Source organism: Trichechus manatus, unplaced genomic scaffold (genome assembly GCF_000243295.1).
Source record: "Trichechus manatus latirostris isolate Lorelei unplaced genomic scaffold, TriManLat1.0 scaffold00110, whole genome shotgun sequence".
In the NCBI taxonomy this organism is placed as follows: Eukaryota; Metazoa; Chordata; class Mammalia; order Sirenia; family Trichechidae; genus Trichechus; species Trichechus manatus.
In genome coordinates this window covers 1,441,625-1,454,930 of record NW_004444046.1, presented here as the reverse complement: position 1 = coordinate 1,454,930, position 13,306 = coordinate 1,441,625, and the positions used below count along the sequence as shown (strand labels likewise).

At 38.0% G+C, this 13,306-nt stretch overlaps 1 protein-coding gene across 2 annotated transcripts in view; it reads left to right on the top strand.

Moving 5' to 3' along the window:
- The window catches only part of ZBBX (zinc finger B-box domain containing), a 128,177-nt gene that overhangs the window by 9,587 nt on the left and 105,284 nt on the right, over positions 1 to 13,306 (top strand). For both annotated transcript variants that reach the window (XM_004383434.1, XM_004383433.1), the window contains exons 4-5: positions 8,196 to 8,244; positions 9,216 to 9,325. In XM_004383434.1, the coding sequence (XP_004383491.1) occupies positions 8,196 to 8,244; positions 9,216 to 9,325 (159 nt within the window). The remainder of the gene's footprint in view (positions 1 to 8,195; positions 8,245 to 9,215; positions 9,326 to 13,306) is intronic.

Below are 13,306 nucleotides of genomic sequence, written 5' to 3'. Positions count from 1 at the left end.
TCTGGACAGAGCTGGAGAAGGATGTAGAACAAAATTCTAACACACACAAAAAAGACCAGATTTACTGGCCTGAAAGAGACTGGAGAAACTCCGAGACTATGGCCCCCAGACCCCTTCTAGCTCAGTGGTGAAGTCACTTCTGAGGTTCACCATTCAACTGGGGATTAGACAGCCTCATATAACAAAATGGGACTAATGAGGCACAGCAGTCCAGGGACAAGGACTAGAAGTCAGAAGGGGACAGGAAAGCTGGTGATAGGGAATCCAAGTTGAGTGAGGACAGCATTGACATGTACTGGGGTTGTTAACCATTGTCATAGGGCAACGTGTGTACTGTTTAATGAGAGACTATTTTGTTCTGTAAACCTTCATCTAAAGTGAGAATAGCAGTACACCTGGAAGAAAGTAATCGCTGTCACTGAACTGTGCATGTAGAAATTTTTGAAATGGATAGTGTATCTTTGGCTATGTATATTTTCACCAAAAAAAAAAGTTGAGAAGGGAGAGGGTTGACATGTCGTGGGGTTGTTAACCAATGTCGTGGAACAATATGTGTACTGACTATTTAATGAGAAACTATTTGTTCTGTAAACCTTCACCTGAAGTACAATTAAAAAAAAGGATATATTCTGAGCATGGACTTCTTATACATGCACATGTGTTTATTTATAGATAGAACTTATTTATGTACATACTAGCACTATGTGCATTAGAAAACAAAACATGGATATTAATCAAAGATGAGATAAACATGAACATAAATATATATTTCTTTTCTACTCTGGTCTTTTCTGAGCTCCTTCATGCATGCATGCATGCGTGCTACTTTGGTAGCCCCTGATACAGAAGCAGAGAGACTCTTGGGAAGACCTTTTCTTTATTGCGGTGAAAATATACACACCAAAACATTTGCCAACACAACTTCCATTTTACAATTCAATGACATTGATTACATTTTTCATGTTGTACCACTGTTATTGCTACCCTTTTCCAAAATATTCCACTACCATTAACATCAATTCAATGACCCCAAACAGAAACTTTCCCTTTCTCCTTCCCTCCTTGGTAACATTTTATAATGTTTGGTTTCTATATATTTGCTTACTTCATATAAGTGAGATCATACAGTCTTTGTCCTTCTGTGACTGACATATTTCTCTCAGCATAGTGTTTTTAAGGTTCATCCATGTTGTGGCATGCATCAGAACTTTATTTCTCTTTACAGCTGCATAATATTCCATTGTATGTATATACCACATTTTGTTTATCCATGTATCTGTTGATGGACGTTCTGTTTCCCCTTTTGCGCTACAATGAACATTGGTGTACATGTTTCTGTTTGCATTCCTGCCTTCTTCTGGGTAGGATTGCTGGATCATATTTAATTTTGTATTCAACTTTTTGAGGAACTGCCAAACTGTTTTCCACAATGATTAAACCATTTTACATTCCCACCTGCAATGGATGAGGGTTCCAGTTTTTCCACAACCTCACCGATACTTGTTGTTTTCCGTTTTTCTGATCATTGCCATTCTAATAAGAGTGAGGTGATAACTCATTGTGGTTTTCATTTGCATCTCCCTAATGGCTAATGAGCCCTGGTGGTGAAATGGTTAAGAGCTCAGGCTGCTAATCAAAAGGGTTGGCAGTTCGAATCCACCAGCTGCTGCTTGGAAACCCTGTGGGGCAGTTCTGCTCTCTCCTGTAGGGTCGCTATGAGTCACCTCGACCACACACAACAACAACAATGGCTAATGATGTTAAGCATCTTTTCATGTGTTTGTTGAATATTCTCTTTGGTGAACTGTCTATTCAAGTCCTTTGCCCCTTTTTTGATTTCGTTGCCTTTGGAAGACTTTTAAAATAATCTAGAGGTCAGAAGAGATGAGTCTTAATTAGAATGGTAGCAGAAAGAAAAGATGGAACCAAAAAACAGTGACAGAGGAGGAAGTCAAATATATAACTGATATTCCACTTTTGATTGACTAGAGGTAGCACAAAGAAGAGAGTTGAAAAAAAATGGTTCTAGGGTATAGATTTGGAATTTTGTTTGTCTGATGTGATAGTTGAAGCTGTGGGAGTAAGTGTGTTTCCTCAGAATTTTTAAAAAGGAGAAGAGAGGTATGAAAGATAAAGCTCAAGGAAGGCCAATGTGTGGAATAAGGTGGCAAAAGTAACTCTAATATTTACTGAATATCTGTCTTATATCAGGCAACATTTGAGCTGCTTTTCCTGTATTATCTCATCAAGTGCTTATGCCACTCTGAGGAGGCTGTTGTTATTATTCCAGTTCTACAGATGAAGTAACTTACCATCAAAGAAGTTAAATAACTTGCTCAAGGTCAAGTGGCTTGGCCAAGACTTTGATTGCAGGCTTTCAGACTTGTTCTAAAATAATTTACTACCTCTCCAGTGAAGGTAGCCTGAGAAAAAAAAAGAATAGTTAAAAGTAGAATCATGTTAGTGTGACTTAATGGAAAACACAAGTGAAAGGGGGAGTTTTAGGAATAATAGGGAAGTCAATATTGTCTGATACATTGTGTAATGAAACAAGTTTCCAGTATGGTGTTAGAAGGGGGCAATTTCGCCCCCCAGTGGAAATACGGTAACGTCTGGAGACATTTTCAGTTATTAAAACTGGGAGGGGGTGCGGTTTACTGCTGATATTTAGTGGCTAGAAGCCAAGAATGCTGCCAGACATCCTATAATGTACGGCACAGCTTCCACAGTAAAAATATTATTTGGAGCAAAATATCAATGGAATCAAGGTTGAGAAACACTGTATAAGATGATATAGGTTAAATTTCTGACTCATCCAATAGATTTGTGATCTTAGGTAAGTCACTTAACCTTTCTGAGCCTTTGCTACCACGTTTGTAAACATGCATAGTAATACTTGCTTATCTACTGCATAGAGTTTTGAGTAATATGTAAGATAATACATGTGAAACCTCTTTGTGACTTACCTGAAAATCACATTAAAATGCCTATTTATTGAGAATGAATATTAAAAAAATTGAATTTGATGATTAGGCCATTATTAAAGTAGATGTTATCTTAGTTATCTAGTGCTGCTATAACAGAATTACCACAAGTGGATGGCTTTAACAAATAGAAATTTATTCTCTCACAGTTTAGGAAGCTAGAAGTCTGAATCAGGGTGCCAGCTCCAGGGGCAGGCTTTCTCTCTGTCAGCTCTGGAGGAAGGTCCTTGTCATCAATCTTCCCCTGGTCTAGGAGCTTCTCCGTGCCTGCAAAGGACTTCCTGGGTCCAAAGGACTCACTCTTCTCCCGGCCCTGCTTTCTTGGTGGTATGAGGTCCCCCGTCTCTCTGCTCGCTTCTCTCTTTTATATCTTAAAAAAGATTGATTTAAGACAAAACCTAATCTTGTAGATTGAATCCTGCCTCATTAACATAACTACCACTAATCCCACCTCGTTAACATCATAGAGGCAGGATTTACAACACATTGGAAAATCACGTCAGATGACAAAATGGTGGACAATCACCCAATACTGGGAATCATGACCTAGCCAAGTTGACACGTATTTTGGGGGGATACAATTCAGTCTATGACAGATGTGAAAAGAGATTTCAAGTGGTTGAAAAGAGAAGGGTAGGAGGCAGTGAGTAAGACTAATGTTGCAGTGAACATGAGAACAGAGGAGGGAGGACCTCTTAAGGGTTTAACAGGAGCAGGAAAGTTTTTATTATATTGTTTTTTAGAATCAGGGATAAGATCTAGTTGGACCAAAGAACCATTCTGTAGACTGAGAGATGGACACATTAGTGGAGGAAAGATTGAAGATGCAAGTGAGAGTGGTGTCAGTTGCTGGGGGTGTGTTCACTGAAGAAGTGGCGCATAGAGAAGGCCTTCACCAAATAGTTCATAGAGGAGGCTTTGACCAAAAGAAGGAGGATGGATTTTCTCTGAGACAAGAAAGATGGAAATGAGAACAGGTGGCATTAAAAGTATATTTTCACAGTTAGGTAAATTTCTTTAATTTGTATTTGACAGGTAGTAAAGCAGGTGAACTGAAACATCTGAATGGGACAGAATGCATCCACATTTTTGGGTTATCAGGTTTCTTGGGAGGCTGCTTGTCCCACTAAAAGTGTATGCTGCCTTCCAGTGGGGGCTTGTGTAACAGTGAAAAATGAAAGAAATGTTCTCTGGCAAAAATTCACTAAGGTAGAAGGCTTAGGTATGAGGCAGTGCATCCAGGAAGTGTGATTGGGTCAAATATTTGTCTTTTGTACAGCTAGATAATCCTTGTAAGCATATTATGGGTTCCTGTGTGATAGTTAGGGAGCCCTGATGGGTTTGATTTTTTTTTTTTATGTGTGTCATATTTGGAAAACCAATATAACAAAATGGAAGGCACCACCCTTCAAAGATATTTGGTACAGAAGGAACTGACTAAACATTGTGCCAGACTACCACCAACATTTTGTGGGAAAATGTATGCCCACATGAAATTTTCAAAAATAATATTGCCAACCAAAAATGTGAACACACTCAATTAGTAAGCATGAATTCCACTACTGAAAACACATATCATCATCAAAAAATTCAATACACGAAAAAATTGGAGCTTAAAAGGCAAGATTCCTGAGAGTCAGGAAGGAAAATGGGGTAAATTTGGTTTCTTGGGAATGGAGAAAGTTTGGAGTATCTACTCTGGGAATCACGATTGGGATTTAGCAGCAAATAAATAAATGCATTGCTGAAGAGTATAAGGACCCATCAGGGTTATTAACATGGATTTGCAAGGGCACCAGTCATCATTATTTCATCACAATGGTAGATAGATATGAGAGGTCCAAGAGGAAGCAGGTGAGATGGTTGTGGTTAGCACTCAGGGACTCTAGAATTTGAGATTTTGAAGGTGGGGCTGTTCAGACTACTGCTTAGGTCTAAGGTTTGGTCATAATGGTGGGGTGGCCAAAGTGGCACTTAGATGTTCACAGTAGCCAGAGTATTGGAGGATCTTCAGTATCAGGATGTCAGGTGAATATGAACATTGAAGGCTCCAAGATATCACTCAGAAACGTGATGAAAAGGAGTACTGAGCTGAATGCTGAAGTACAGGTGGAAGTGTATCCTGGGTATTGGTGAAAGCAATAAGTGGATGGTAGTAACCTTCAGTAGAGGCGAATTTGCTGAATTATGACAGAGGAACAATATTCTGGAGGCAACACTGAGGAGCGAGTAGGGAGAAAAAATTCCTTCCCTTCTGGTGAGTGAAAGGGAGTAGAAAAGGCATTAGTTTCTTGGAGAGTGATGTGGAGGAGGTTGTGTCTGAGGAAAGGTGGGTTCCAATTAATGTGAACATTTGGGTGAGACATTTTTAGGAAAAGTTTAAGGCATCTAAACCAAACCTGAATTCAGTGAGGACTCCATGGAATAGCTGAGTGCCTGGATGAAAGGACAATTAGTGGAGAATAGCAAAATTTAAGTGGCTAATGTGGTTAAGAATGAGACTATCTGAAAAGGCAGTTTGTGGGAGGAGTGTGTCAGATTAAGGCATTGGTGGGAGTCTGGAGGCATTTGTGAATGCCAGAGAGACTGATGACAGCATAGCCTGACCTCAGTGGCCCAGATGGTTAAGTCTTTGTGGAGAGCCTCTGAACTGCCCTGGCCTCTGATGGCCGGGGGTGAAAGCACCCTTTCAACACCTACTGATGGAAGTGTGGGTGGGTTGATAAGAAATAGGCTTTTCTGTATTAAATTCTGATGTTTTGGAGATGTATTTACATCTGGTGAATACCCGCACATATATATGTACACCTACTCCTCACTTATTGACTATCCCATTATCCGACATTTCAGATTTATGACAATGGTAAAAATCTACCATCCGACTATTTTGCGCACTAATGACCCAGCATAAACGCACACCCATGCTGGTCACAGCTCCTCCAGGGTCCCAGGAGGGAGAAGTGGCACCACGCACGGGGTATTTAACCCCAGTCTGAAACCTGCGGGCACCTGCTGCTCTGACTACTCCTGGCTTGCCTCTCCTCTCCCTCCTTCCGACGCTCTCCCGGAGCGTCCCACCCTCTGCCCCCCAGCTCGCCTCGCAAGCAGGCACCGACCTGTCAGTGGGAGCGGGGTGTGGGCATCATATGGCAGGTGGCACTTGGCTTTGCGGATCCACCCCCTAGCGGAGGCCACTGTGCACCGCCCAGTGTGCTGCCCTACTTCGCACAACCAGTGCACCACGGATCCTGAGCTGAAACGCTGGGTAGCTGAGGATGCCCGGCCAGCAAGCAACTCTAACATGGGTTCGGATTCCAGTGAGCAGAGCAAGGGAGGGCGAACCAGTGACTGCAGCAGGTACAGAGGGGCCGCAGCTGCCCAGCTGAGAGGGCTGAGGCTAGGGAGGAGGGAAGGCCGGGGCAGGAAATCTAGAGTATTTCGCACAACACCGATTTTTGCATAACAACCTGGTCTTTGAAACCTAACCATGTGGATAAGTGAGAAGTGGATGTATGCATATATATTTGTGTGTGTGAGTTTATGTCTGTGTATATGTTGTTTGTTGTTATTTGCCCTGAAGTCAGTTATGACTCATGGCCACCCCACATATACAGAGTAGAACTGCTCCATAGGGTTTTCAAGGCTATAACCTTTTGGAAGCAGATTATCAGGCCTGTTTTATGAGGCACCTCTGGGTGGGTTTGAACTGCCAACGTTTCAGCTACTAGTGGAATGCCTAACCATTCATGCCACCAGGGACTCCATGTGTATGTATAAGTCTGTATGTAAATCTATATTTCCTGTTACGCCTCCAACTCTTTCCCAAGCAGATAAAAATCAGACTTAGGACGAAATTTTATTTGCCTAAAAATAGCAGCTAGCGATTTTTTCATTGAAATATGTTTATGCAGCTTGAATCATTTGAAGTAAATATGGCTATATTCATAGAGCAGAAAAATATTATTCATCTTAATGAAAACAAAATATAAAATTTTCATAATAATGGATTCAGTTTGCTTTGATATATCCATCCATTCTGAACAGATAGTCTATAACCACAGTGAGCATGTTGCAATTCAGATATACCATTAAGGTAATCATATTGGATAATTTGGTTATGAAAAATGAGTTTAAATTATCTGTAACATGTATAACGTCACCAGTTCAAAAATAAAAGTCTGATTCATGTAAGAATTGATTATTTAAATCCTATCTTCTCTTCTGTTGTGTTTGGAACACATCTAAGCAGCTACTTCAAAGAATGTGAACAATAGGTGCCCTTTTTTGAAGCAAAGCCATGAGATTCACTGAGAATAATTAGGCCTAAATTTTCAAAGATGACTGCAGTTGGTACAGCCATGAACATAAAAGCAGCCATTGTTCACATATTTTCATGTACAAATCAGGCAGTTGAGCATGCAAATTGCAAATTGAAAGCTAGGCATGAATTGACAGTCTATATAAATGCACACCATCCTCCATGCTCATTTGTACTTTAAACGCTGGTTTAGTAAGTGTAATAAGTATATGCAATTGGCACATCTTTTTCATTTCCTAAAATCTTAAGATTCAAAAATTTTAAGTAAGCAGATTGGTGAGGTTTGAAATACCTCACAGTGAATCTTACTCAATTTTTTGGCTACAACTTGGGAAAGAAAGTCAAGGATCATAAATAATATATTTGAAGATTAAGTCTATGATGTTTAAACAGGTAGTTCTTTACATTGGGTAAATAAGGTAATAAATTTGGCTTCTACTTTTAGGTAATCAAAGTAGCTCAGTCAGAATTTAGCCTAGATTCAGTCTAGACAAATATTATACTTTGTGTTAGAAAGAGCAGAAATAGAAGAGACTTGTTGAACCTTTAAAGTATTTGAATACTAGTGCTTTCCTAAAATCGTGACATGCCTATATATAATGATTTTTGTTTGTTTAAAAAATTAAATTTATGGCATATTTTTAAAAAGTGGTTTATATATAGTTCTAACATTTTTCTTTTTGTGAATTTTCTCTTCATTAAAAGGTTCATATATGCTTTAAAATGATCTTTTATTTATTTTATATTATTCTTTCAAAATTAATTTGTTTTGTTCAAGATACATCAATGTTAAACCTAATTTTTTTTGTTGTTGTTGTTCTTGTTGATAGTAACAAAATTTTTTTGACTAGGAGAATGTATACTTGACCAATATATCTATTTTATTAATATAGCTTTCTGCTGGAAAAGTGAAATTAAAATTACTGAAGGATCAGCTTCAAGGTAAACGATTTACCACTATATTATTAGATGTTAAAGATGAATGCTTTTTTTTATATTTGAGTTACAAATACAAATTAAAATGCTAGAATTTTTCACGCAATATAAAGATTCTAAATCCAAAAATGACTATTTATCTTTGATCTTTAAATAAATTTTATTCAGTTTTTTTCTTGAGGGGGTAGTTATCTTTTGTCAAAAAAAAGTCTACTTAGAATATGATTATAATAACATTTTCAAAAGTGAGAACTTTCATGGCACTGTCCTTTAAACTTTATTAATATAATTTTTTATCCAGGAAGTTAATTTAGCAGTATAAAATTATAAATTAAAATTTTATTATGGGAAATTAAAAGAATATTTAAAAATTGCTTTATATAATTTAATGAAATATATAACCATAGCAAAAATCGAAAATAAATTTTGCATTCCTAATGATTCCAAAGGAAATTTTTTTTTTCTTTTTCTCGGGGGATAAACATTTTCAATTATGAATGGTTAAGATAATTTGGTAGAACAAGTTGAAGAAATAGATACATGATAATATTTACTACAAGTTTATTACACATATAATGTATTACATATACTTATTACATATGATATGATAAATGTTTAGAAGTTGGTCTACGTGCACTTCAGTTTGATCCAGAGATGGGGAAGAATGCCATAGGAATTCCATCATGAGCACGGTTGTTAACATTCTGTTATTCTATATGTGAGTTTAAAGCAGAGTGGATATGGGTGGATGTGTGTTAGTGCTGTGGTCACACGGGAGTGAGTGGAGGCCTGTGGACTCCTCAGATTGCTAAAAAGATTAGATTTGGCTCCATGACATTCTTATGGGCAGCAAATATTTAAATACTCTTTGAGAATTTGGAAATATTCATAGTTCCATTACTTTATTAACCAGAAAAAAACCTAAACATTTCGTTTTAAAGTGATTGATCAGACCTTTATTTTTTATTTCCGTCCAGAGCCTACGAAACAACCGCATAATTATAACATGGCAAATTCTTCTGAAAATGAAAAACCCAAGATAAAAGGAAAGGTTTGCGGACAGTGTGAGAACAAAGCTGCTCTGCTAGTATGTGCATTATAATAAGAGTGACAGTTTAAGTCTGGGACAATAAAGTGTGTTGTGCCGTATCTAATATATTTTGTTAAAAGAATGTAAACGGTGCTTCTTAATTCTTAGATTTGACATTTGAAATATTTCTATTTTCTCTGAATTATCTCATAAGAAATTAATATATAAGTACATACCAATAAGAAATTAATATTGTATATGTATTTCAGTAAAGATTCTATTTCTACATTCCTGTTAATGATCAAAGAAACACTGCTTTGTTGGTAATGGTTAAAGTGAATTTACTTATTCAGTAAATTCCGTTTTTGAAGGCAAGGGATAGAGAATGGGGAAGTATGGGATGTGAGAACTTTTCTTCAACTCACACTCCTGTTGGTGAAATAAATATGTGGTCAGTATAGCATAGTGTTTAGAATCTGGGTCTTGAAGCCAGACTGCCTGGATGCACCTCTCTATATCTCTGCTTACTTGCTCTATGATCTAGGGCAAGACACTTAAACTCACTGTTTTAGTTTTCTTATTTGTAAAACAGGCATATTAATAGAGTCTGGTTTCAGAATTAAATGATTAATGCATGTAAAGCACTAAGAATGGTGCCTGTCACCATTTATATACTGGCTTACAATAATAATAAGAAAGTCTTAAACTAACACAATAAGCGCTATTTAATTATTACTATCATTATGGAAAAAATAATACAAAATCATAAATGGTTCAGTTTCCAAGTATTAAAGAAAATAAGTGCCATGGGTGGTTGTGAACTGGACTGATCATGGAGGCTGTATAAAGAAGACGAGCTTAAGCCATCTTAAAGGAGGGATGGAGTTTGGAGGGAGAAGGGGGCAGGGGTGGCAGGAGTATAGTGGTGTTTGGGGTCAGTGCAGAGTGACTTGCAAAAGCCTGGGTCAGGCAGAGGACCTTTGCAGCCCAATAGTAAGATATCAAGTAAGAAGTCAGGTTAAATAGGGCTTTAAATACAGATTTTTTTAAGTTGCATGCTTGTTTCAATGTGAGTTGTTACGTTAAACCATCATGAGAACGTGCTCAAGCCCTTAAAATAGCCCAGCCCAGTCTCTCCACACTATTGATGGAGAGAATGCATTTTATTTTGCCATAATTGTGAGATAATTGTAATCACAAATCCCACTATTATGTACACTTTCTAAGAAGTAGAGCTAACTCTGCTAATTTAATGGTAATATAATATAAGGGAATGGAGGAACTATTATTAGGTAAAACCTTGTGAGCTAGTTTTCAGATTATGTCTAATTTAAGGAAGTGTTTTTAAAACTCTGTATTGTGGGAAGTCCCTCACAGACTCTAGGGGCTGCTGCCTCACTGCTCTCAACCTGAGCAGCTCCACTTTTTTCTACTTCATATGTTGAACCACATAAGCTTTCCTTGAAGAAAGGGGTTGTAGGCTAAGAAGCGCTAAAAAGATAGTGTTTTACAACATTTTAATAGCATTACTTAACATTTGAAAGCATTACCTGACAATCCCACTGTAGTTCCCCAGGGTAGTTGCTTCCGTATTCACCTCCTGACTGAAACCTTTCTCCTCAAACCACCAGTACTTCTCTCCTCTCCTATTGTTAGCTGATGACCTTGCTTCTTTTTTCAGTGAGAAACTTAAAATAATCAGAATAGAAATTCCATGTAGTCTCACACACGTTTCCCAACTGACCTCATTACTTTTCCTTCCTTCCTGTTGCTATGGGTGAAATGTGCATGCTGCTGCATAAGGCAGGTACCTTTACTCATGCACAGAATCCCATCCTCTCATTCCTGTTCAAGGACATCGCTTTAACTCTTGTCCTCTCTCCTGTGATTCCTTTTTTCCCCCTGTATTAGATCATGCCCATCAACATACAAGCACACTGCAATCTCTCCAATCTAAAACAAAAACCAAAAGCAAATCTACAACAAAAATCCTTCCCTGACCCCACATCTCCCTCTGTACTCCCTTATAGTAAAACTCCTCCAAAGAGCTGTCTATATTTGCTGTCACCATTTTCTGTCCTTCCATTCTCTCTTGAGCTCTTTATATTCAGTCATGGGTCTTTACTATCCAGCAACTGCTCTTATCAAGGTCACCAGTGACTTCCACATTCCTAAATAAACCCTTCACTATCGAGTCGATTCTGACTCACAGCGACCCTATAGGATAGAGTAGAACTGCCCCGTAGGGTTTCCAAGGAGCAGTTGGTGGATTAGAACTGCCGATCTTTTGGTTAGCAGCTGAGTTCTTAACCACTGGACCAGCAGAGCTCCTTATTCCTAAATACAGTGGTCAATTCTCAGCTCTTATCTTCATCTGTCAGTAATATTTGATACACTATTCCTCTCCCCTTCTTTTTCACTTTCCTTCCACTGGGACACCATTCTCCCTTGGTTTCATTTTCTGTATTCTTGAGTTCTTAATGTTGGTGTGCCATAGGGCTCAGTCTGTAGGATCCTTTTCTAGCCTATCTATACTTACTCTTTGGCGCCCTGGTGGCGTAGTGATTAAGAGCTCGGCTGCTAACCAAAAGGTCGACAGTTCGAATTCACCAGCAGCTCCTTGGAAACACTATGGGGCAGTTCTACTGTGTCCTGTACGGTCGCTATGAGTCAGAATCAGCTCGACAGCAACAGGTGTTTTGGTTTTATTCTTACTGTTTAGGTAATTTCATCCTTCTGTTGGTTTTAAGCACCATCTTTACATTGATGTTTCCCAAATTTACGTCTCTGACCCATACCTCTCCCTTGAACTTTCGACTCAAGCTGTCTACTCAACATCTCTACTAAGATGTCTAATAGGCATCACAAATTTAATGTGTTCAAAACTGAATTCTTAATTTCTCCCCAACAAATTTTCTTCACTCTCATCTCCCCATATCAGTAAATGTCAGCTGAAATAATTACTTATCCTGATCAACCTGTATAAAGTAGTAACAGCTGAGCTACATTCTGTTTTGATTTTTCTGAAGCTACTTCATTTATCCATATAACAGTTATTACCACTTAATATATATTTACTTATTTGTTTATTGTCTATTTCCCAGTCCCTATGACATAGATTCATGAGGGTAGGGATTTAGTTTTGTTCATTGCTGTGTGCCCACCACCTAGAATTATGCTTGCTCTGTAGTCAGGCCTTAAAAAATATTTGCTGCATAATCATTTCTTTGAAACTATTCTGTAATATAGACTTTTCATTAATTTACAAATACTTTTCTTTTGGTTACCATCCGAGATGCTTCACTATCTTTTGCAGTGTAGAATATTACACGTATGTATGAAATGATTTTCCTCCCAAAGAATGTGTGGTGATGTGTGGATTACTTTATAGTTTTAGAGAATTTAGCTATACTCATTTCTGATTTGAGACTACTATATTTCTAGCCTTATTTAATGGCAGTATTAACTGAGATCAAAGAGTGCGAGTGCTATAAGTCTAACAAAGGTCTAATAGCAGTATTGAATCTAAAGCCCTAAGTCTTATTACAATGCTTTTACTATTTCATCATACTGTTTTCTTATGTTGTTTGGTATGATGGTGGACAGTAATTTAAAGAATGTTAACAAAGTGTAACTAGCCAGAAATGTGTAAAAAAGATACATAGATACTAATGTTTCTGGAGTTGGAATTATGAAAGCTAAAAGGGGACTTACTGTTTGAATTGAATTGTCCAGATGCACTGTGGGTGATCTGAAGAGGATTTATGAAGGAGCTGTGAATCTGTTCTGTGTTGTGCACTATGTAAAGGCCATGGGACTTGAGCAGTATGATCTACCTAGACAAGGACTGACTTGAAAAGAAAGATCTGTATTTTCCAGAGAGAAGGAAGAGGAAGAGGAAGGACATCCCAGACAGGATAAATGGCATGTTCCTTGGCTGGAAAGCTGATGAGAGTGACGATGTTTGCAGTGATTAAAGAGCTGATTGACCTGGAAGCCATCTAAAGAAGCCAGGGTGTAGGTCCTAAAAATCCATGA